The following is a 26440-nucleotide window of genomic DNA, read 5'->3' as shown; positions in this document are numbered from 1 at the left end:
ACTCTTCAAGGCAAAAAACACTGAAGGTGAACTCTATGGAGGTTCACAATAGCCCACAGATCACCAACAGATGTTAATTCAACAATGCAACTCATAGGGGCGATGGCTGGCACTGCTGGAAACACACAAAGGAGCACACTTTACAGTGAATGTCCTGGTGTCTGTTCTCAAGAAGCTTCTTACTGAGAGGAGTCAATCCCCACTGCTTTCATGGGAGGTAGAATATAGAGTACAGACAGCACTAAGGAAGTGAGGGACCGGAACTGAGGGCACAGCTGCAGCTGAGCCATAGTTCACCAAGAGGCAGAAGTGTAACTGGGGATCAAGGGTTAGCTGGGGAGCCAACAGTAAAGCAAATCCCTGATGCCACCTGGTGGACACCTCCACCACTGCAGTACAGTCTCGGACTCCCAGTATGAGGAGCCTTCTAGACCATTCACTTGATTGTTTTCTCTCCTCCTGAACTCTGTCTACAAATAACGAATTTCAAGAATAATTAATTTGTCATGCCCACCTGCTGCCAACCAGGGCTTCTAGTAGGAGTCATTAAACTCCAGCCAAAAGTAAAGGAATTTGACATTTTAAAAAATGACTTCTAACAAAAAATCTTAGGTCTTCAAAAACTCACACAAGAGCTAGAGGACATCCATTACTGCTTTTAAGAACCCTCACGGGACACAACAATGCCTACTAAGAACCACAGGGTATGATTATCTCACCCACAACCTTCACATAATATTCCAACAAGGAGGAGCAAAATACTATCCCTAAAAATAAATAGAAAAATGAAAACTTAGCCACTATCTTCTCTGATTCAGTCTCCTTTGTTCTTAGGAAGTAAACATCTGTAACCTGTTTAAAATAGGAACCAGCGGGGATTCCTGGGTGGCTCAGCAGTTTAGCGCCTGCCTTCAGCCCAGGGCATAACCCTGGAGTCCCAGGATCGAGTCCCACATTGGGCTTCCTGCATGGAGCCTGCTTCACCCTCTGCTGGTGTGTCTGCCTCTCTCTCTCTCTCTCTCTCTCTCTCTCTCTCTCTCCCTCTGTGTCTCTCATGAATAAATAAATAAAATCTTTTAATAAATAAATAAATAGGAACCAGCAACATTTGGAAATTAAGAAAATCCACTGTTTTTTCCTTGAATTTAAGATTTAAAAAAGAAAACCTAATTCTAAAGCTATCTTTTTTGTAAACAACTCAACCTACATAATAAAATTCTCCTAGTTCTGGGAAAACTAGAAGTCTTTCATAAAACATTTCTAAAAACTGATAGGAACTGGAACCTCAGAGACCTGATCAAGTCCTGGCCTTGACACTACAGAGGAAATCCTCGCTGCTGTTAAATTACCAAAAAGCATGGAACTCTTGCCAAGACTGTAACAAAAACTGGAAATCAACTGGGTATAACTGGAAAACACATATAGAACACCTATAAAGCTGGCACTCATTCACAACCTCAAGTCAGTTTTCGTACCTGCTGGCCTGAAGTTTCCTTCCGTCCAAGAGACAGAAATGACAATTTGCTCTTTTCCGCCCCAGCTCCACACACACAAAACTGGGCCTTCATGCTGACTCAGTGCCAGAAAAGCCTGGCAACAAACAATACTCAGGATAGGTCTGCCATTTGTCAGGTCATATACATACTGCAACTGTGCCATAAATAAAATTAAAAAATAAAATAAATAATAAATAAATAAATAAATAAATAAATAAATAAATAAATAAATAAAATAAGTAAAGCAGCAGCACAAGGAAAATATATGTACCTGCTAGAATCACATAGATATATTTGGTTTACATTCCCCTGGGAAGATAAAAAAGAAAATCCAAAAATAAAACTGCTGGACACATTGAGGCCAAACTCTTAAAAAGTCAATCCAATCAAGTGACAGAAAGAAACCATGACAGTGTAATAAATAGGGGCTCCATACCTGAGAGGAAAGAGGAATAAGGAAAGAAGGGAGTCAGGATGTGTGGCAAAGTCAAAAGGCAGGTGGCCAACCCTCATGCTGCATGCCAAGCCTCTAGAGGAACTTGTGCGACAGCAGAGACCTGGGGAGACTGTGCTGCTCACACTGGGCACCTGCTCTGGATAAGGAGGCTGGGGACTGCCAAGTCACAATACCAGAAGCACCACCTTCCCAGACTATCAATCCTACTTGGGAGACTTAGGGTGGGAGTAAGGAGATACTTAACCAGTAAAAATCATTTATTTTTCAATTAAAACAGATACAGAAATGAACAAAAGCTCTGCCTAAAGAGACAACAGGAGATTTCGGAAAAAAAAAAAAAAAATACTTCTGGATCACTTCAGGTGATGCCTCAAGATTCCTGGAGGCATGTTTTTAATTTCCTCCTCCTCTAGGAACTGGTTTGGAATTAGTTTGGAAAGTAATGCTATAGATGAAAATACAGACTGTTAAGTACTTCTAACATTACCACCACCACCACCAAGTTGAAAAATTTGAAGCTCACTTTCTTGTCAGGTCACTTAAAATGTTCGGGCCAGAATCTTCAGGTATGTTTCACTTGTCTGGAATCAATCTCTTCTTGCAACAGGCACATCAGAGAAAGCACATGGATGACCTCAGCTATAATAAAGGGGGTGATTCTGATTAGAGCTGTCAGATGACTCACTTCTGATAAAATCACTGCTACTAATCTTCCCCTGGGCTCACATTCACTCAAGTCCTATGACACTGTGATCCTTTCCTGTATATTCTAACAGACATTTCTGCCTGGCTATAAGGGATCCTCCTTTTGGCCCATTTTCTGTTCTTATTTTTTGCATGCTAGCAAAAATCACTTGCAACTGCTCTCCATCCTGACCATCTTTTACCTCCTAGCTTTAAGCTGCTATATGGGAAAAGTACAGCAACTCCTTTACTGCTTTTGAAGGCTTCGAAGAACAATGCTATAGAATAACTGGCAGCTCTCATACAAGTAGACAGATCCATATTTGGATCTCCCCTTTGACAACGACTAGCTATGTGACTTGGACTTGACTCCTTTAAGCCTCAATTTCTTTGCATATAAAAGAAGATGACCAATACTGCTTTGTAAGAACTGCTTGTGAGGACTGAATGAGACAACATGTCTAAGACTGCTTATATACCGGATGGTAGATTAACACCAGTTCATTTGCTTTACTCCCTCCACAGTATACGCATACATGTGTCATTGTCTAGAAAGAAAACGAAATAAACACTCTTGTTTTATTAGCTATATTCTCCTAAAATCAGATTCAGAATATAGTTGTAAACAAGCAATAAATATTAAATGGCTGGATCTGAGAAAAGAAAACACTTCCCAGGCATTCTAACAGACATACATAATTGCAAGACATTCCCCTGAAAACAGGAATTCACAATTCAAATATTTATTCATTGAGAGGAACAGACTGCTCTCTAGGGCTGGGCAATGCTATGTCCCCTATTTCAGCATCACTAAAGGATGTGGTCTGATTCACAACTGTTTTATTATGAATTGCTAGAGAGCAGCCTGAATGTTTTTGAGCTGGGCGTTTAGGTTTTGGTCACTGGGCCCCAACTTTTCCTTTTATTTCTGTCTCCTTCCCTGTATGAAGCTCTAACCCAACTGTCTGAGGAACTTACTGTTTTTCAGCACATATCCTACTTTCTCCTATCTCTTCCCCGCGGCTAGCTTTGCCTCCCATGTCTGTTTTCCTTAACCAAACTGTCCTAAGTTTACGTGTATGTATATATGTGTATGCATATGTAAAAAACTTTTGGCCGAACTGAATTCTTAAAATGGCAAGCTGAAACAATTTTTCCAATTTAATTTACCAAAGGATCATATTTTGCTTTCATGCTAATAGGTACACCACAGATTTTTAACTTTAAAATTCCACTTGAAATCATTTAATCTAAAAAAATAATGCCACATCTAACAAAAGCTCCATTACTACAAAAGAGTTAGTGAAAAAATATAAAAAAGTAAATCACTTTGATACGATTCTAAAAGAAAAAAGAAAAACAATATTCTTCTCCAGGGAGATACATTCCTATCAACATTCACCAATGCATATGCACACACAACACACACACACACACACACACACACACACACACACACACACACAGGTAAGTGCTTTCTTTATGACCAGGGTCTATAAATCTCAAAAAAAACACCAAGGAACAATGAAGATGGGAAAAAAGGCCTTCCCGACAGTGAACCACTAGAGGCAATAGAATTTGTATACTATGTTCTTTGGGGCTCTCTCTCTACCCACTATAAAAGGCTAAAAATAAATGTGGTGAACACACATGACAAGCCAACAGCAGCCCAAGCACTCAAGAATCAACTTGTCATCCAGATCCTGGTTTCTAAATTACTAAACCCCATTAAAAGGAACCAGAGCTCCTTACAGAGATGGCTGATCCCAGAGTCTGGTCAAGATGAGCCTGGAATATCACATTATGCCAGAAAGTAGAAGTGCTAAGAACATGATGAAGATGTGTCAGAGCACACGGGAGACAGCCTGAAAGGGGTCCCACTGGCCAAATTGGAGACAATTTGAGCATCAAAATGTACACAGAAGACTGATTAAAATTCATTGAATAAAATAAGAATCCATCAGTTCATACTGATAATAAATAAGAAGGAAAAGCTCTTCCTACAGTAGAATGTCAATTACTAAAAACAAAAGAAATACTAATTAAAAAATCATTACTTGCCAACAATTATAGTAATAACTGATTCAGGCCAGAATATTCAGTGGCTGCTAAAACTAGCAGGTGACAGTTTGAAGAGGAAAAGAATACTTACACAGTCTCAAAGGACTTTTACAGACAGCTGATTAATTTCAAAGGGGAAATGATAACTTAGCAGTGAAGAAATCTAGAAGACACCACCTTTATCAAGTGATCCAAGTTAGTATCACCATAACAGGACAACCAGATAGTATATGCATGCTGTTGTGATGCACCAAGAGGCACACAAGCTCACCTCTGGGATGTTCTACCAGAAACATAACTGAATTTAATCAGAGGAAACAAGAGACAAACCCAATTTAAAGAACATACTACCAAACAACTGGCCTACATCCGTTAACAATGTCAACATTATTAAGGACAAAAATGCTGAGGAACTACCACTTGAGATTAAAGAAGACTAAAGATTAAAGAGACATGACAGCTAAATGCACGCAATCCATGATCCTGGACTTCATTCCAAATCTGGGGGGGAAAACTGTATGAAGAATATTATTGGAGCAAGTGGCAAAATGCGAATACAGACCATTCTCCAGATAATATTCTTATATGTCGAATTTCACAAATTTGATAATTATATGGTGGTTATGGGAGAGAATATTTAGGGGGAAAGGGACAAGATATCTGCAATGAACTCTTGAATGATTGAGATATTAATCAGTATAAGGTGTATGCATAGAGAAGAGGGTGCAAACACTGCAGAATGCTAACAACTAATGAATCTAGGTGAAACATGTAGGAGAGTTCTTTATTCTTACAACTTTTCTACAAATTTGAAATTATTTCAAAGTGAAATGTTTAAAAATATCAACTTGCTTTGCCAAGGATGTGCAAAAAACTAATGAATAAATATTAAAGGAGGTTTCTAGTTCAAGATGGCAACCTGGGCCCAGGCTTCTGCTCCTCTTCTTCCCTCAATCTAAAAAATATACATACACACCCAAAATGGCAGCAAGCAGGCCTGTCACAGAACCAATTCATGCAAGTACAGAGAATGACAGAGTAATGTGTTAGTGGACTAAGAAGTGCCATGAATTTCTGGAAGACAGAGATGCTGACATGTTAGATAAAACAAAGAGGAAGGAGTCAAAGCTTGGATATTCACAGCCCCTTATGTTGTGCTCCAGTAAGTAAAGGGTGTCAAAATCAAGGTGTGAGACAGACGAATCCACCTACAGAATTCTTGAGTGACCAAAAGCAGCAGGCCCTTGTCCTGCCTCCAGGATGAAGCTGGAAAAATATTTCCTAAAAGGATGATTCTCAAACTTTACAGTGTACATAAAACTGTCTGGAGAGCCTGTCACATAGCAAGAAAATTTACCATCCAACGACTCTTCCAGAAAGAATCTGAGGATGTACGCCAACAAAACAAAACAAGGAATCCAAGGAGGAGGAAGAGGGAGCACAAGATAAAAGGGACCTAAGCTAACAGCTATCTGTAAAGAAACAGAGAGATGTGCAGCTGACTTAAAACTACAACAGCTTACAGAGATTGTCCAATGATCAGTTCATCATTCCTTCAACATTTCACTCATCATTCCCTCCATGAAATGCTTTCTTCACTTGGCTTTGGGGACACCACTCTTCCCTGATTTTTCTTCTGCCTCAAAAATTGTTTCCTCTTGACTTCTGAATGTCTGAGCCCGCCAGGGTTAAGAACTCAGATCTGTTCTCTCCCATCTATATTCACTTACATGATTTCATCACAGCTTTAAATACCATCTGCTGTGCTGACCACTCCCAAGCAGATCACTTCAACCTCTCCTAAGAACCAAACTCATAGCCTGCTCTGGACATCAAATAATCTCCCATTCACACAGCCAAAACCACCCCTGATTTCCAGCCTCCAGACCTGCTTCTCTCTGATCTTCATGATCTCAGACTGAAAGCTAGTGTTACTACTCTTTACCTCTTTGTCTACAACTTAACCCATTAGGAAGTACCATCCGTTCTACTACAAGGCACATCCTAAATGAGACCATTTCTCACCATTTCTACCACCACTCCCCTAGTCAAGCCATTGTTACTTCTCATTTAGACTATTCCATCAGCCTTTTAGGTGGTCCAGCTATTCTTCTATTCCTCACATACAGCAGCCAGAGTGGGCTTTAAATTTCTAAACAAAGGTAATAAGTAAATAAAATAAAATAAAATAAAATAAAATAAAATAAAATAAAATAAATAAAATAAAATAAAATATAAAATAAAATAAAATAAAATAAAGTAAAATAAAATAAATAAAATAAAATTCTAACCAGATTATGCCACTATCCTGATCAAACAGCATCGCGCTCTGTGAATACAATCTGGATTTCTTCCCACTGCCTCCCTCTACCTTGCCCTCCTCCTCTTCGGTGCTCTCTGCTCTAGTCAGACTGGCATTCTGCAGCTCCTTAAATATGCCAAGCTAACCTCACCCTGGTGTCTTTTCACTTGCTGGAAAACTCCTCATATACGTTACTCCTCCTTCACTTCACTTAGGTTTCTGCTCAGCCTCACTTCCTCTTAGCAGCCTATTCTGTCTTTCTTTTCCAACCTTGTGTTTTCTTTTTCTAATATGGTATTTTGTTTATTGTGCATCTCCTCCACTATAACCTAAGCTCCATATAACATACAGCTTTGTTTGCTGCTATTATCAGAAATGCCTAGAATGGTGCCAGGTACACAGTAGGAGCTTAATATATATTTGCTGAATGAAAGGAAGAAAAGAAGGGAGGGTGGGAGAAAAGGGATGGAAGGGAGGAAACCAACGGTTCATATTAGAACAGAAGTCAGAGGATTCCAAGAATATCTTTAAGAAGAAACTGATTTGCCTTTTTAAAAAATAGGATGATAGAAAGGTTAAATGGTCTGCAATAGAAAGTAAAAGCATATTATTATATTTTTTAAAATAGCAATTATAATACCCTGTCTCCTTTACTTTCCACCTCCCAAATTTTTGTTGTTTGTGGTAATACTTATCTCTCCAGTGGCACAGACTTAATACAGGATCATACCTACTTCTTTACAAATGGAAACGTTCTACTTAAAGATTCACAGTACTGGGATCCCTGGGTGGCGCAGCGGTTTAGCGCCTGCCTTTGACCCAGGGCGCGATCCTGGAGACCCGGGATCGAATCCCACGTCGGGCTCCCGGTGCATGGAGCCTGCTTCTCTCTCTGCCTGTGTCTCTGCCTCTCTCTCTCTGTGTCTATCATGAATAAATGAATAAAAATTAAAAAAAAAAAAAAAAAAAAAAAAGATTCACAGTACTATACATGCTGTTTTTACAGTTTTAATAGAGCCAGGATTATAAAACTCAAAGACCAACAAGGGCTGGGCAGGAAATATAATGGATGAAATGGGCCAGGTGAAGACTATGATGAATGGAGGAACATGGGCTCCATTGAAGGAGAAAGCTATTATTCTCATCTAGTGAGTGCACCTAAGGGAATATGTGCCAAGTGTCGGAGTCATCTGTTTTTAAGAGAACCTAATACCTGGATTTTTGTGTGAAATCTCTTCCCAATTATGAAAAATTACCAACTGATGAAAAAACAACATACTATCTGAACCAAATCAAATAAACTATGGGCTGGATATGACCCAGGAACACTCTGTCTTACATCTCTGCTATAGGCAGAGCTCAGACCAAATTAGAACTAGTAAATACAAGTGTAAATGCTATAAACCTCAACAATACATAAATAACAGATCAAGAAGTAAAGGTATATGTATACTATATAAAGGTTATGATGTAAAATTTACCAATAGAAGAACTAAAAATAACATGAATGACACATAATGTAACAGCTTGTGAAGTGAACTAAAGAAATTTCATATATTTCATAGTAAAAGCAGCAACAGAGACTGTTTAAAATGGGTAAATCGAAATTAAGAAATACAGTTTAGCACCCGTTATTCTCAGATAGAGAGATAACCAGAAGAACTAGGAAAATGGACAGTGGAACTGGGACCAGGAGCTGACTATTCCTCTCACTCATATCTTATACTATTTGAATTTCATTATGATATCATATACTTTAATGTTTAAGGTTTAACATTTTCATTACTATTCACATATAGTTCCATAACAACAAATTTTTATCTATGTATTTATTTTTTAACAACAAATTTTTAAAGTTTAAATTCAAGGCTCATTAAAAGATGGGCAATTACAGGGGCACCTGGATGGCTCAGCTTAGCATAGTCTGCTTATCCCTCTACTTCTGCTCCTTCCCCAGCTCATGCGCATGCTCTCTTTCTCAAATAAATAAATAAAATAAAATCTTAAAAAAAAAAGAGAGATTGGCAATTATGGTTTCAATGCCATAGCGGGGGGAGGGGGGCATCAAGATTAAACTATGTTTAATATAAGTATCTAGTTTCACAACTTTTTTAAAGATTTTATTTTTATTTATTCATGTCAGATGCAGAGAGAGAGAGGTAGACATAGGCAGAGGGTGAAGCAGGCTCCCCATGTGGGACTGTATCCCAGGACCCCGAGATCACAACCTGAGCCAAAGGCAGATGCTCAACTGCTGAGCCACCCAGGTGCCTCTAGCTTCACAACTTCTAACATAATACATAATTAATGAAAAATAGATTCAAAGGCTTTAAAATTAATAGAAAGGTATCTGCTAAGGTTCTATAGAAGAGAAAGGAAAAAAAAGAATCTAAGAAATTCTTCCTTACTAAAAACTTCCTTACTAATTCCAGTACTCTGCCCCACACTTTGATAAAAAAAAAAAAACACATACCAAATTAATAACCTTTTATAATTGGGACACCTGGTGGCTCAGTGGTTGAGCATCTGCCTTCGGCTCAGAGTGTGATCCTGGAGTCCCGGGATCGAGTCCCACATCGGCTCCCTGTCTCACATCGGCTCCCTCTGCCTATGTCTCTGCCTTTCTCTCTCTGTGTCTCTCATGAATAAATAAAATCTGTAAAAAAAATTTTTTTAATGACTTTTTATAACTTAGTCCAAATGTATTTTATCTTTCAGATATTATTTGACATTCTTGATATGACTATGGACATTTCCTGATTTCAGTACAAATGAAGTTTCCTTTTCTGTTCTTTTGGTACTACTCATTTCTGATGGTTTTGAGGATGAGAAAAACAAAAATATGTACTTTATCTGTCATGATTTCTGGACTCCAGACAGACTGGCCCCAACAGAAAGGGAGGCAGAGAAAGTCACCATAGGCCTCTATTACTATTACACTGCAGGTGTTCAGAGCTTCAGCAAAATCTGAGTAAAAGTTATTAAGAAAGAGAATTGATAACAGTTGCTGACTCAAAGAAATTGAGAGAGATAATTTGTGGACGTGAAATCCAGGAAAGAAAGGAGAAAGTAGTCAAGAGTATAGGTTAAGGCATGTCATTTATAATTCTGTATACATTCCTCCTCCCACATGACAGGTACTTGGAAGATTTGGTGGATTAAAGATTTACTAATGAGCATGAATAGGTCCTGTGAGTTAATATGGACATGGGAAACTAACAGTACAGGTTCAGAGCACAGAACTTGAAAATAAAGACCAAAGACCAGTAAGGCTTTCATGTAAAAACCAAAAACAAGATTATTACTCAAAGTCTACTCTTCAGGAAGCTGATCTTAACTGCTCTCACACATTTTATCACCATGGCACTAATTCAGGTGAGGAGAACTGACAAGTCTCTTTTAAAACTCTCTTTAAGACTTGAATAGCAGTTACTGATGAACTATTTAAGAGAAGCAAGGTTAGTCTTTAGTGGGTGGTTTTATATACTCTAGTGTAGTGCAGGATTGTTGTATAGAAAAGATACATCAAAATATATATACATATATGTATGTTTCATTCTCAATTAATTTCAAATATAGAATTTATAAGATTAGTACAAAGAACACCTGTGTGCCCTTCACAGCTTCACCAACTGTTACCACTTGGCCCAATACGCTTTATTACTCTCTTTTCCTCTATTTTTCTTTTCCATAAACCCTTCGAAAATAAGTCATAGACACATCCTCTAGGATGTATTTCCTAAGAGTAAAGACATTCACTTATATAATCACAGTATGATTATCAAAATCAATAAACTTAACAGACTGAAAACATACAGTGATCTAATCTACGTATCTCAAATGTTGCCAACTGTCCAATAATGTCCTCTTTCATCACGTTTCTATTCTGATCTAGGATCTGACCTCAGATCACACAATGAATTTTGTTTTCAGGACTCTTTAGTCTCCATTTATCCAAGGTAGTTTCTCAGCCTTTGTCTTTTATGATGCTAACATTTTGGAAGAGTACAAGGCAGCTGTTTCACAGAATGACCCTCAGTGGGGTTTGCCTGGTATTTCTGCATGGTGAGATTCAATGTTATGCTTTTTGGCAGAAATATCACAGAAGTGATCCTGTATTCTTCTCAGGGCATCCCACCAGGAAGTACAGCTTATCAGTAATGCCATTACTAACAGTATTAATCTTGATCACTTGGTTAACGACAGTTTCTCCACGTACAGTTACCATTTCTTGCTTTGTTATTAATAAGTAATCTGTGGGGGATCCCTGGGTGGCTCAGCGGTTTAGCGCCTGCCTTTGGCCCAGGGCACGATCCTGGTGTCTTGGGATCGAGTCCCGCATCAGGCTCCCAGCATGGAGCCTGCTTCTCCCTCCTCCTGTGTCTCTGCCTCTCTCTCTCTATGTCTATCATAAATAATAAATAAATAAATCTTTAAAAAAAATAAGTAATCTGTGGAGAGACTTTTAACTATATAAACTTCCTCTTTCCCATAAAACTTGCATCACTAGTTTTAGCATCCACTGATGATTCTTGCCTGAATCCCTTATTGCCATGATGATCGCAAAATGATTTTTTTAAGGTTTTATTTATTTATTCATGAGAGACACAGAGAGAGGCAGAGACAGGCAGAAAAGGAGAAGCAGGCTCCCCACAAGGAGCCTGATGTGGGACTTGATCCCAGGCCCTGGGATCATGCCCTGAGCCAAAGGCAGACGCTCAACCACTTAGCCACCCAGGTGTCCCAAAATGATTTTTTCTAACTCTTTCATTCTTATAAATTTATTAGTTGGCATTCTACACAGTAAGCCGAAGTTTTTCCTTACACTCATGTATTTATTTATGAATTAGAAGTAAGGATTCGCGGCAGCCCGGGTGGCTCAGCGGTTTGGCGCCGCCTTCAACCCAGGGCCTGATCCTGGAGACCTGGGATCGAGTCTCACATCAGGCTCCCTGCTGGGAGGGAGCCTGCTTCTCTCTCTGTCTCTCATGAATAAATAAATAAAATCTTAAAAAAAAAAAAAAAAAAGAAGGATTCGTATTCAACTCAATAGGTCTATAGTCAATTATATTATACCAAATAGCTCCAGACACAGTAAGGTGGAACTCCTGCAAGTTGATGTCTATGTCCTTTTGACAAGTCCCCACCATTTGAGCACTTCTTGCTTTCTGGCACAAGATGTTCCATTTTGTACTTTCCCTGTACCACCCCTGGAATCAGGCACTTCCTCACATGCCCAGTTCTTCTAGTAGGAGTTGCTTTTTTTAGAAACAAGATCTGGTCTTAAGGTATTGCTCACTGCTAAACTGCATATCACTGCTTCTAGGCCCACTGAGCAGAAAGAACTGGCAGATACATAATATTTTGTGTAAGTTCTATTTTTAAAAATTATATCCAATTTAAGAAAAACAATATACTTTCTACTACACAGTAAGCTTTCAATTTTATGAAAGCAAAGCACACATAAAACAAACTTGATCAGGCAGCCCGGGTGGCTCAGCAGTTTAGTGTCTGCCTTCAGCCCAGGGCGTGATCCTGGAGTCCTGGGATCAAGTCCCATGTCGGGCTCCCCGCATGGAGCCTGATTCTCCCTCTGCCTGTGTTTCTGCCTCTCTTTTTCTCTGTTTCTCTCATGAATAAATAAATAAAATCTTTAAAAAAAAAAAAAACTTGATCACTTAATGTTTAAAGGTCAAAGTCAGGGGGGCACCCAGGTAGCTGGGTTTAGCATCTGCCTTTGGCTCAGGTGATGGTCCCAGAGTCCTGGGATTGAGTCCCGCATCGGGCTCCCTGCTTAGTGGGGAGTCTGCTTCTCCTTCTCCCTCTGCCCCTCTCCAGGCCTGCCCACATACATGCGCTCTCTCTCTCTCTCAAATAAATAAATAAAATCTTTAAAAAAAAAGAGTCAAAGTCAGAAGAATCTCTTTTCCAATGGTAAGAGTAAAGAGGATTTAACAAAGATCAAGAATAACTCATTTTTTAAAAATAAGAAACTATAGGAAGCTTTAAGCAATTTTTTTCTTCTAATGTAACAGAAAATACTAAAATTAAATTAGCAAATTGATCAGAGGAGAGAAATTAATCTGCTTCAAATTCTGACTCCTTTGCCATTCTTGCCCTCCCATAAGAACTTCTGGAATATTCTGAGGTTGTGAGAACCAATGTGAACACCCTGGATACTTACTCATCAAGTGGGACAGAACATACCCTAAAGTTTTGGGTTTTTTTTTTCCTAAATCTGTTTCTCAGGTCATTCAGTTTTATCACAGACTCTTAAGTAATCATATAACCTAATCAATATTTATTAAATATAGAGCTGAGCTAGGTGTTCCCTCCAAATACATCTCTTTGACCTACAGGAAGTCCTTCAATCCCTCTTTACTAACTGTATCACCTCTTCCTCCTCACTCCACTTGGTTCCCCACCCTGTACAGAACTCACAGCATCACTGTATCAATTCAGCTACCCTCTAGATGCAATTCTCAATTTTCCCAGGATCCTGAGATGATGACCTGAGCTAAAGGCAGATGCTTAACCAACTGAACCACCACCCAGGCACCCCAAAACCTTTGTTTAAAAAAAAACAAAAACTCAAGCGTGTAAAAGAAAAGCCATTCCTCCCACTTTTTCACTCACTGCCATCTAAATGTCCTCACCCAAAGAGTTAATTTGTGGTTATGCTTTCCTGTATTCCTTTATCATCCTCACTCCAGTTGCTTGAGTTTGGCCCTGTATCTGTTCTCATATGGACCACTGCAGTAATGTCCCATTCATTTCCTCATCTCTCACTTCTCTCTCACACCCCTTCCTTACCTACCTCTACCTCTCTACACGGTGCTGTCAGAATACTCTTTATAAAACCCAAAACAAATGTCTCCCATGCTTAAAAAAAAATGTATGACTTCTTACTATCTAAAAATTAAAATCCAAACCTTCATGGACTACAAAGCCCTTTACTATCTGGCCCCTGTCCTACCTATCATAGAAATCCTCATCTACTTTGAGGCATCCATACTTTTTTGTACTCTCAGCTCCAATCTTTATCAATGATACCTGAATTCCATTATGCTGTTAATCACAAACATCCTGTGCTTACACTGCTACATCTTTTGGAATTCCCATGCTCCCCTCCTGACTCAGTTTACTCTTTTTGCTCCTCATTTTCAAAAATTTTAATTCCAGTATAGTTGACAGTATTACATTAGATTCAAGTGTACGCTATGGTTGTTCTTTGATTCAGTTTAGTCTTGACTCATCTGTCAAGATCTAGCTCAAAAATAACTTCCTTGTTAAGTCTTCCCAACCCACACCAATAGAGTTGGTCAGTCCTCTTATGATACCCCTTCATCTATGTATTTATCTCTAGTACAGCATATCACACTTAAGAGTGATTAACTGATAATAAGTCTGTCTCCCTTTTTTATATTTTTTTTATTTTTTTAAGATTTTATTTATTTATTCATGAGAGACAGAGAGAGAGAGAAAGAGAGAGAGAAAGAGAGGCAGAGACACAGGCAGAGGGAGAAAAAGGCTTCATGCAGGGAGCCCAACATGGGACTCGATCCTGGGTGTCCAGGATCAGGCCCTGGGCCAAAGGCGGTGCTAAACCGCTGAGCCACCAGGGCTGCCCCCCGCCCTTTTTTTGTTTTTGTTTTGTTTTTTTTTTCTCCCTTTCTCAACTGTGAGCTCCTTTAAGTCAGTGTTTGCTTTTTAATGCATCAGTATATCCCCTCTGCCTATTATTCCAACAACAGGTGTTCAATAAATAAAATTAAAAAGTAGAATACAGAATGAAATTATAATCTCATACAAACAACATAAGCCTGAATGTTAAAACATGTCCCTACCTGGTAACTAACTGTTTTCTTTCCATCACTTCCAGTCTGAGGTAAGGTCAACGGTCCAGATACTATCCAGACATCTTCAAACCTCTCTGTCAGTTCTCGACAGTACATTTCTATTCTGAAAAACAAAGTAAAAAATGGTGTGATATTCTCACAAACATAAATGCAGAAAAGAAGCAAACCATATCAAATCCCTATGAAAGATACAGGGAATGCTGAATTTGACAAATGAATGTGAACAAGATAATATTGCACAAAACATTATAACCATATAAACAATTATTTTCCCAGTTCTTTGCTGCACAAGAAAACTTAAAAATTATACATACAACCAGCTACATTATCCCATGTGTGCATTCAATATACATTTTAGAACTGAAATTCTGTTTCATCTTCTCCCTTATCTTTCTATTCTGTAGTTCTCAAACTTTTCTCAAGAGTTACATACCACTTCAACAAGTTGATACATCTTATTTAACCATTTCTATTGTAAGGCAATTAGGTTTATACTAACATTTCCTATATGATGCAACACTCCTTAGGATAAATTTCAAGGGCCAGAATTACTTACTGATTATACTTTAATAACATTTGATTATACGCAAAAGCAATATTTTAAGGGTATTGCACCAATTTACTCTATAAACTCCAAAATACGACACCAGTTTCACAGCAATCTTTACAGTACCGGAATTTATCATTTAAAAATGGTTTTGCTGGGGGATCCCTGGGTGGCGCAGCGGTTTGGCGCCTGCCTTTGGCCCAGGGCGCGATCCTGGAGACCCGGGATCGAATCCCACATCGGGCCCCCAGTGCATGGAGCCTGCTTCTCCCTCTGCCTGTGTCTCTGCCTCTCTCTCTCTCTCTCTGTGACTATCATGAATAAATAAATAAAAATCTTTAAAAAAAAAATAAAATAAAAATGGTTTTGCTGGGACGCATGGGTGGCTCAGCGGCTGAGCATCTGCCTTTGGCTCAGGGCGTGATCCTGGGATCCAGGATCAAGTCCCGCATCGGGCTCCCTGCATGGAGCCTGCTTCTTCCTCTGCCTGTGTCTCTGCCTCTCTCTCTGTGTGTCTCTCATGAACGAATAAATAAAATCTTTAAAAAAAAATGGTTTTGCTAATTTACTAGATAAAAATGGCAAGTAGGTTTAACATGTACTTTCTTATACTGCAGATGGGAGAGATTTATGAGAGATAACAATGAATGTTATCATCCCTCAACTTCCTTATCTGAAAAGTAAAATCAACAGTACTGTAACTCACAGCATATATGCCTAATTATAAGGTAAATTACCCTCCCAAAAATATATTCCTTGGGAAAGGAAAATTTTGGTGTTTTTTTTTTTTTTGAAGATTTATTTATTTATTCATGAGAGACAGACTTAAAAAGAGAGACAGAGACACAGGCAGAGAGAGAAGCAGGCTCCTCACAGGGAGCCCAATGCGGGACTCGATCCCAGATCCCGGGATCATGACCTGAGCCGAAGGCAGGCGCCCAACAGCTGAGCTACCCAGGTGTCCCAAGAAAGGAAAATGTTAAATGTTTCCACAGGTATGCGACCAGACAAAATAAAGAGGAAACTACATAAGACAAAAATCCCAGATCCTCAACAAATAATCTGCAAGGTTAAAAAAAAAACAGAAACAAAAACAAAAACTAAAACAAAACAGGAAGAGAAACTACCTACAGATTTTTTTTAAAGATTTTTTTATTTATTTATTCACTCATGAGAGACACAGAGAGAGAGGCAGAGACATAGGCAGAGGGAGAAGCAGGTTCCATGCAGGGGGGCTGACACAGGACTTGATCCCGGGACTCCAGGATCACACCCTGAGCCAAAGGCAGATGCTCAACCACTGAGCCACCCAGGCATCCTCACCTATAGATTTTTAAAAGTACTAAAAAAAACATATCTATGTGTGGTCCTTGTTCAAATTCTGATTCAAACCAATCAACCAGAAAAAAAAAAAAATTAAGGGCGATCAGAGAAATTGGAACACTAAGTTGTAAAATTGGCAATAAGGCATTACTGTTTAATTTTTTAGAGGCAATAATCATGCTTTGTTTCTATTTTTAAAAACTCTTCATCTTCTAAAAATATGTTAAAACATTTATAGATAAAATAACTTAGCTATCACCTGCTTAAAATAATGAGTGGGGGAAGAGAGGGTATGTAGACAAAACAAATGTGTAGCCATGACTGACAACTGTTCATCTTGAGTGTGGGTGCTTTCTTAATTATTTTAAACCACAAAGTAGTTTGAGGAAAATGTAATAGCCTAAAACAATCTCAATCAGTGCTAGTTTTAGATGCTTAAAGAGATCCCTGACAGAACTCGTTAGAAGTGTCAAGAAACTTGCAAAAAAGCCCACATGATTTTATAGTTATAGATTTTATCAAAAACTGGTTAACAGTTATGTTTAACTGTACCAAAACTTTTTTTTTTTTTTTTTAAAGGCTCAGCAACTCTTGAAATACAAGTAGAAAAAAAGATGGTGTCCTCTGGACATACACAAAAATCTCTTCCTCAGTACAATATTTTGAGCAGTTTGACTTGACTTCTGGCCGGTGGCAAATAGGATCAATATGCCTGGCTGTTTTGAAGTCTGTACTCCCACAGACAACTGAACTCCCAACACACAGCAAAGTACTTACCTTCAGTAGTGCTAGCTTTTGATAAAAAAAGAGAAACAGTTAATGAGTACACTAGTACATTCTCCTGGCACATCATTCATCGCCCACAGAATCACATTTTAAAACTCTCACCACTCACCTGTTCCAATATCCAGCATTATTATCAAAATTCTGAGGTACAATATTAGAAAGATAAAAAGTTTCAGCCATGGCTTTCTGTGAAAAGAAATAAAAATAGTAACCTGCAAAGTAATGCCTTCCCCTTTGAGATTTTAGAGACATAGAAGGCCAGTTCCTTATATGTGAGCTCTAGGCAATTACAATGACTACTTGTTTAAATAAATGGAAGTCACAGCTATTCCAGGTCAGAAAGCTCAATAACGATTATTCAAAAAAGGGATATAAAAAAGTAGTTTGGTGTGCCAGCTTTCTTTGCACTTCTTAAAATTCAAACCTGTAATGCAGACTCTACGAAAAAGTTTCTATTATAAGGCTAAAGGATAAATTCTGGCTTTCAGCCTCTGGCAAAGAGTTTCTCCACAAAGGTCAACTTATAGAAAATTTATTTAAGGAATACAATACAAACATATTAGTTCAAAAGTGGCAGAGAAGAATCCTTTGTTCTTCTCAATCTCTGGCCACTGTGTTCATTCATTTCACACTCCTGACCCATAAATACCAGGCTGTCACTATCACTTCCTTCTACTGAACTGTATTAACTACCAATGCCATCAATTATCTTCTCTTCAAGCAGTGGTTCTCAACCTTGAATGCACACTGGAATAACCCAGGAAACTTTAAAATATTGGTGTCTAGGTTCCACTCCTTAGAGTTTCTGATTTAATTGCTCTAGGTCTGGGCATCAGGATTTTTTGAAACATCCCTGGGTGATTATAATGAGTATCTGAGGTTAAAAACCACTACCTTAATGACAATAATCACCAACGATTGATGCAATAAATATCCATGTCATAAAAGATATTTCTCTCCTTTTTATTGGCAGATAACTTACCCTAAGGTAAAGGAGATTAGAGAGACAGGACAACTTAGTATATAATTCATGACTGAATACTGAATCAAAAAAAAAGCTGTAAAGAACACAATTGTGACAATTTGGCAAACCTGAGTATGAACTGTATATCAAAGATTACTGTACAAATATTCAAAAATACATATACACACACTTCTTGGTATGATAGTCTTGTCATATATACCAATATTGTCATTCTTAGACGACACAATATTCTGAGTAATCTATTTAGGAATAAAGTGTTATGATGTTTACAACTTACTGTTGATGGTTAAAAAAGATTTTTCATATACATACATACATATGTACGTATATACAAAGAAAACATATCAAAATGGGTTTGCTGGGGCGTCTCGGTGGCTCAGTAGGTTAAGCATCCAATTCTTGACTCTGGCTCAGGTTGTGATCTCAGGGTCATGGGATTGAGGCCTGCATCAGGCTTCACACTAAGTGTAGAGTCTGCTTAGGATTCTCTCTCTCAGGACACCTGGGTGGCTCAGCGGTTAAGCATCTGCCTTTGGCTCAGGGTGTGATCCTGGAGTCCCGGGATTGAGTCCTATATCAGACTCCCTGCATGGAGCCTGCTTCTCCCTCTGCCTATGTCTCTGCCTCTCTCTGTGTCTCTCATGAATAAATAAACAAATAAATCTTTAAAAAAAAAAAAAAGATTCTCTCTTTCCCTGCTCCTTCCCCCTTCCTAAAAAAAAGTGTTTGCTGTACTATCTTTTCAATTTTTCTATAGACAAAAATGTTTTTTCTGTACTCTCAACCCTTCTACAGGGTTGAAATTTTTGAAATTTTTGAAATTTTTCAAAATAAAAATGAATATATAATTAGCTCCTCAGAGCTCTCCAGTTCTCTTTTACATATAGCATTTAGCTTTACTTTTTCAACTTGTTTAAGAATATCTCATTATCTGAGCAAAAAAAGGAATTACGTCAGAAAGGAAAATACAAAATAAGAGTAGTAATTCTCAAATTTTAAGGTTTGACTCCTATGCTTTTAATGCCCAAGTCCTATGGTATACAGACTATCAGCCCCACATTCCCATCCTTCCCAAAATATATACCTACAGATGAAAATTTGTTATTTCCTGCTGGAGCCATGTGTCCTCGTGACCACCCGCTCCCAATATAGTCTTCATTGAAGGCACTGAAGGTTGGTGGGATGTTGGGATCAGGCTTGAACTTACAATGTTTTCTGTTGGCATCACCTGAAGAAAAACACACAAAATGGTAAGTTATCAGTGGACAAATATCCCTCAAGATTTTCTAAGCAAGGCAAGCTGTTTGCTGCTGGCTAGTATCTCTCTGAGCAGCTAGTACTTAGTGATTGAATGCATGTCTCAAGTTCCTGGGATAGTTCAGATACCTCATCTGAATTTAGCAAGGACTAGTCTAGGAAAGAATGCTTTTCATACAGTGTAGCTATCTCATATACTTCTGTTTCTAGTCTTTCCAATTAAAGGCAAAAAAATCCTCTGGATAGTATTTAAGTAAAAACAATGACCAATTAAATAGCTGAACTATATAAAAAGCTTACCTACATAATAAATTCTTGCTTTTTAAAAAGACCCTCATGTATCATATTTTGTGCAAATACATTTGACAAGTTTTTATGTACTAAAATAATGGATATATATATAGTCATGAAACAATTTGTTCTGGGCAAGCAGAGCCTATGGAAGGGGGAGAGTGTCTGTGATATCTTGCTTGCTGCCTCCTAAGCCATGACAAAACATTTAGGTTATGAATTCAATTCAGAAATTCCTAAAACAAAATATCTGAGTAACATATGGGAAGGAAAAAAAATCTCAATTTTATTTATATTCTGACACCTCCAGAATAGTTTGCCACAGTGGACTTGAGAAAATCCCAATACTACATTTTCCACTGTCATTAGGCCACATCTTGTAAAATTACAGAAATGATAGGAATAAACAGAACACAGGCTGCTTCTCAAAAAGTTTTAAATGGAGACCAATGAAGTTACTGATTCCAATGTCATCTCATTCAGCCAGAAAAATTTCAAATGATCAGATCCCAAGACAGAATAAATGATCTGATACCTAGCTTTTTAGAACCACTTTGTAAAGAAAAAAAAATAAAAGAACTATTAGTGAACTTCTCTTACATATTATTATCACTGGAATCACTTCCTTATATGCCTGGTTATCTCTGCCTGGTGCTCACTGCCTTTGAAAATTCATCTGTGGGATAAAGATCTCTTCATTGAGGTAAATGTAAATTTGTTTCTATTAGGTTATCTGGAGGCACAGCCAGTGGAGGACCATGTTATACCAATTTCACGGCTTAAGGACTTGATCTATACAGGCTCCATGGCTTTGGGCTATAAGTCTACATGATAGCCAGTCTGTGGCCTCCACTTCTCTGGAACAAACTTTTTATTTTCCTTTCGACCCTTTCAGCTCAGTGCCAAGAAAACCTTCCACATGGTCTCCTATGGTAAGCAGGCAGGTTAGTTCTAGCCTCCCCTTCCTCCCCACAGGGTACAGCCCTTTGGAGTTCTAGGCTAATGTGGGGAGGGTCTCCTATAAGATAATCTACCGTAGAGGAGTCTTATGACTCATGTTCGGTCTCCCTCACCCTGCAAAGGTGCAGAATCAAAAGCAATGTGGTTTTGGTTTACCAAGACCACTCTTACCTCTCTGGATTCTGGCTTTCCCTTAGACATTGGCTTGGCAATTCACCACAATCATGCTGACTCTTTTTTTAAGTGATTTTTTTTCCTACATACTTCTTACATACTACTACTAACATTTCTTCTTGTTTTTAGCAGTTAGTCTGAGTAATCTAGTCTGTCATTACTGAAAACAAAGACTCTTTATACTAAAATAAAGTACGGACATCTAGGTGGTTCAGCAGTTGAGCATCTGCCTTTGGCTCAGGTCTGCCTTTGCCTGGGATCAGGTCCCGCACTGGGCCCCTACAGGGAGCCTGCTCCTCCCTCTGCCCATGTCTCTGCATCTGTGTGTCTCTCATGAATAAATAAGTAAAATCTTAAAAAAAAAAAAAAAAAACTAAAATCAAGTAAATCTCAAATATACTGCTTCCTGTTTTCAAGGTACACAGCCCACAGGATTTACAATGTGAAATACAGTGTTTTCTTATATGCCTCTGAAAATGGTAATTTAATAGCAGAATAAAATTAGTAAAGCTGAAATTCCTTACATCTTGGAAAAAGTTTTGTATTTAAAGGCCTAATGAATTTCATTAGGCTTGAGACTAAATCGAGTTTCTCTTGATATAAGTTTATAATCAACTCTCAACTGCTATGATGAAGTTTCCAACTACATCAGTTTCCTTCTAGCAGCAAGCAAAATCCAGGCCTTACAGCAAACTGAAAGGCAAATAAAATATGAATAAAACACTATGAAAAAGGTAACACTTTATCTCATAAAATACCCCCACAAATCAATTCAAAAAACAATATCCCAATTGAAAATGGTAAAAATAACTCACAAAGAATAATTCACAAAATATTAACTTTCATTGGTAACCAATAAATGAAAATAAAATCGGCTATTAAATTGGTAATCCTTATTATGAGTGAAAGGCAAGACAAGTAGTTAACAGTTTAAGGAAAGTAGAATAACATACATAAAAATCAACTTAACATTAAACGTCAAAGTCTGATCACCTTAATTACAGGAATCCACCAAGACATAAAAACATATAAAAAATACAACCAGGAACAGATTTACATGCCTGCCGACCTCTCCAGTCTTATTTCACAGGTTCTCCCTTGCTCTGGCCACTCTGGCCTTCTTTTAGTTCCCTAAAGGAACCAAAACTCTTCACACTGGGGCCTTCAGAGATGCAGCTGTGCTTTTCTTTCTGTGTGGAATGCTCTTGTCCACAATCCAAGGACCACTCAACTCCTGTGCCCAGGTAACAGCCATCCACCCTCCAAGCCACTTTCTTGGAGAAGCCTTGCTAATCAAAATCAGGTTCTCCTACATCATCGCTCATCACATTCTTTACTGTTCCCTATTTATACTAACCCAACTTGCAATCACTTGTCCTTTAGAACAGTTATTACCAATAATAATTATACATTCATGATTATTTGTTTGATAGGTCAACCCACACCCCACATACCTCAAAGTGCCAAGACCATAGAGACTATCTGCTCTGGTCCCAACGCTCAACACAGTGCCAGACATGTGGCAGGCATTTTTAAATTATTTGTGGAGATTAATGAACAAATAGTGCTAGTTGTAGTAATATTTAGGACAGAGCCTCCAACTCATATGTCGAGATATTGATTGATCCTCTCAGCCCCTTAGAAAGCTGGGAAGTCTGGAGCTCCTTGGCTACCAAGTAGGTCCATTTATCTAAGTGAGCTAACATACATCATCATTTTCTTTTTCTTTTTTTTTTTTTTACATCATCATTTTCTAAAGGTGCTGTAATGTGAAAAAGGTTGAATCAATAATCCTTCTTGTTCTAAATTTGGAAATACCTTTCATCAATGCCTTTACTTCTAACCACCTACCCATTATCTTGCTTTTGGATATATGTTCAAGAACCCATCTGGGCACCCGCTTTGACTGATCATAAGACAAGGCATGATTAGTGTAATGCCTAGTCTCTGTTCCAGTTAAAGGGACTCCAAATTGTTCCAAGAGAGACTTTTCTGCAGAACCTAAAAATGAAAATGGGGAGAGGGAGACAAAAATAACAAATAATTAGTAACTCTTACTAGAAACAAAAAACTCAGTAAAGGGAGAGGGGTCAGACTTACAAAGGACTGGCTCAAAAGTCTAATCCATCAGATCTCATTTTGCAATTATTTCCAAGGCAGAGAAAAGAGATAGCAGGCTTTGCTTACAATCAGTCATGTAGTTTTAACAAAATAAACTGCAGCTATCCCATTAACTTTCTTTTTTTAAGATTTTATTTATTTATTTATTCATGAAAGCCACAGAGAAAGAGAGGCAGAGACACAGGCAGAGGGAGAAGCAGGCTCCATGCAGGGAGCCCGATGTGGGACTCGATCCCGGGACTTCAGGATCACGCCCTGGGCCAAAGGCAGGTGCTAAACCACTGAGCCACCCAGGGATTCCCCCCATTAACTTTTAAATAAGGACCTGATCTTACTGGTCTTTCACATCAAATGTCCAAATCTCTGCCCCACAAAGTACCATGTATTCAACAAAAGCAGCAAAAGAAAAACCCATCATTACTAGTCACTGATATGATTTAATGGGAGAAAGCCTACCTCCTCATTACATTTTAAGACAGTGTGGGGACAAAACACAGCCTTTTATAAACATTTTATTTTTTAAAGGTTTTATTTATTTATTCATGATAGACAGAGAGAGAGAGAGAGAGGGGCAGAGACACAGGCAGAGGGAGAAGCAGGCTCCATGCCAGGAGCACGACATGGGACTTGATCCCGGGATTCCAGGATCACACCCTGGGCCGAAGGCAGGCGCCAAACCGCTGAGCCACCCAGGGATCCCCTATAAATATTTTAAAAGACTATCATCCATCGTTCTGGAACTGAAGAAGAGATGTGCACTGCAGCAAAATAGTAAAACTGGTCTTACTTTTCCTAGTGGGAGAAACCAAGCACACATTTAACAAGGAATCGGCTTCAAAATAATCCTCTCTTGATCCCTTCTCCAGGTCTTCAACCTACCCCAGTAGTTCTCTTGCTAGATGCGAAGTATCAGAAGGAGCAAGAAAAATCTGCATGTCAGGGAAAGTTAAAAAATGAGCATGAGCTTATTTTCATTGTTAAATATAAGGTACCCCTGGTAGCGTGAGGATTTATATACTTTGGAGAAGGGCTAGTAGGTGTGAAAATGAATAGAGAAACCTCAGGAAAGTGGGCTCTGGAAGCTAGAAGGGGAGGCTAGGAGGGGGAAGCCACCCTACTCCAAGTCAATTACAGAAACACTGTGAATTACAGACCCGGACAGAAGAACTGTCAGGAGGAAAGAATCACAGACTAGAGGCCCCCAAGGATAGTACAAATCCTACAAGTTGACACCCCTGCCACTCAGCCAACGAGAAACTCATCACCCTGAACTGCTACTTTTCTCCCGCAGACTTTTCAAAACAACCTGCCCCAACTGCCTCCGCTTCTGCATAAAGCTCCTCTCCTTGGGTCGCTCGACCTGCCTCCGGTTTTGCCATAGCTCGCTTGTCCTCTGCTCTTCCCGAATAAGCCCCCCCTCCCTTTTTTTTTTTTTTTTTTTTTTTGCTGATAAAATAACCTGATGGATTCATTTTTAGGGTTACCGCGGGTACTCTTCACTTGGGCGGAGACAAAATGAGGCCAATTAATCTGCTCACCCCAGGCGTTAACGTAGCCATTGACCCACGCGTACTGTCAGTTCGTGCCAGGTACCGGACTGTGTATACGGCGGAGGACAAACGCTCCGAGCCCTTGTGAACTAACGACCCCACGGACGTCACAGGCTTGGAAACACACAGGGGACAACCTCGGGGGCAGAAGACGAGAAAACGACGGCGGAGAGGGACGCGCAGGAGGCTGGCGAGGCCCCAAGCGGGGCGGGGAGGCCCGGCGGGAAGACCAGAGGGCCCCGGGCCCGCGGCCGCAGGTCGAGGCGGCGACTGGCGCCGGGGGTAGGACTCCAGCCCGAGACCGGGCCGGAGGAGGAGGAGGAGGAGGAGGCGCAGGCCCTCGGACTTACCGTCGGGCTCCCTCACTGCCGGCGCCGCCTCGGCGCTCTGCCTCTCGAGCCACTGCACGGCCGCGAACCCGCCTCCCGCGGCGCCCACCGCAGCTCCGGCCACGAAGACGCCCAGAGAGCGCCCGGAGCCTCCGAGGCGGGAAGCAAAACTTTTGGCAGCCATGCCCGGAGCACCTGCCTTCTGCGGCCGCGCGTGCGCACAGCAGCTCTGGCGCCTGCTAGCCAATCGCGACCGCGGGACCGAGGCACGCATGCGCACCCCGGCGTTGCCGGGTCTGGACCGGCCTGGAGACCCGGGATGCGCAGAGCGCAGGCGCACAGCCTCCCCGCTGAGGGCCTCGGGAGCCCCCTGCTGTCAAGGCTGGAGGCGCGAGTGAAGCCGCCCCCCACCCGCTCCACCCCTGGTTCGCTGGATCCGGCGACGAGTGGGAGGCGCGGCACTTGCGGGCGCAGTGGTGTGCACATGCAGTCCTGAGAAGAAAATACCTTTAGCCCCCCGTGACAGGTGAGTAAACACTGCACGTGGTTACAGGAGGGCCTCAGAGCCGCCAATCCAACTCAGGTCTGATTCCAAATCCTGTGCCACGCTGGATGTCCTCAGGACACCTGGCTTTGAGGTCACAGCCTACAAGTCCTGTTTTCCTATATGAAAATAGCTTTGCACCTCCCTAAGGAGTGTCTTGACAAGACACTACTCCAATCAGAGTGCAGGGGTTTGGACACCCACTCCACTACTTTCCTCTTTGGGTGTGTTACTTCACCTTTCAGGGGTTCTGTTTCCTCTTTTAGATAGGAATGCTAATAATATCATATATGAAAAATATACACTAAATATTATTTATACTTAAATAAGCAAAAGTAATTATGATGAAGATGATTAGACCTTAGGGCTCTTGTGAGGATTAAAGGTTACCATGTAATTTTTTTTTTTTAAGACTTTATTTATTTGAGAAAGAGCAAGCACATTCAAGCAGCCGGAGTGGCAGGCAGAGAGACACAGGCTCCCTGCTTACCAGGGAGCCAGATGCATGACTCAATCCCAGGACCCCGGAAACATGACCTGAGCTGAAGGCAGACACAACCATCTGAGCCACCCAGGCATCCACCACGTAAAGCATTTAGGGAAGAATCATGTCATTAAGTGCTCTGTAAACGTTGGCGATTTTTTATTAGTCCTATTTTATCTTGCTAGAATATAAAATCCAGACTGCTGAAGGCCTGCTGGTGGAGTAAGGGT

General features: G+C 39.8%; 1 protein-coding gene across 7 annotated transcripts in view; it reads right to left on the bottom strand.

The window, feature by feature from the left end:
- EXOG (exo/endonuclease G) overlaps positions 1–25471 on the bottom strand; it is a 28589-nt gene extending 3118 nt beyond the window's left edge. The window contains exons 1-12 of one of the 7 annotated variants that reach the window (XR_007405372.1): positions 24842–24957; positions 24091–24232; positions 23034–23183; positions 21707–21875; positions 19585–19728; positions 17625–17701; positions 14848–14962; positions 9474–9656; positions 7731–7924; positions 2477–2592; positions 1768–1805; positions 1476–1650 (exon numbers count right to left, since the gene is read on the bottom strand). Coding sequence is in view for 2 of the 7 variants with exons in the window: in XM_025461270.2 (XP_025317055.1) it covers positions 14848–14962; positions 17625–17701; positions 19589–19728; positions 23034–23183; positions 25204–25456 (735 nt within the window). In the remaining 5 variants the exon portion in view is untranslated. Of the gene's footprint in view, positions 1–1475; positions 1651–1767; positions 1806–2476; positions 2593–7730; positions 7925–9473; positions 9657–14847; positions 14963–17624; positions 17702–19584; positions 19729–21706; positions 21876–23033; positions 23184–24090; positions 24233–24841; positions 24958–25203 lie in introns of those variants that run through there. The other 6 variants (XR_007405373.1, XR_007405368.1, XR_007405369.1 and 3 more) reach the window with 6 other exon arrangements.
- Positions 25472–26440: the final 969 nt, after the last annotated feature.

The sequence above is a fragment of the Canis lupus genome, chromosome 23 (genome assembly GCF_003254725.2).
Source record: "Canis lupus dingo isolate Sandy chromosome 23, ASM325472v2, whole genome shotgun sequence".
NCBI classification, from domain to species: domain Eukaryota; kingdom Metazoa; phylum Chordata; class Mammalia; order Carnivora; family Canidae; genus Canis; species Canis lupus.
The sequence above is the reverse complement of the archived record's forward strand: the minus strand, read 5'-3'. Positions and strand labels throughout refer to the sequence as shown.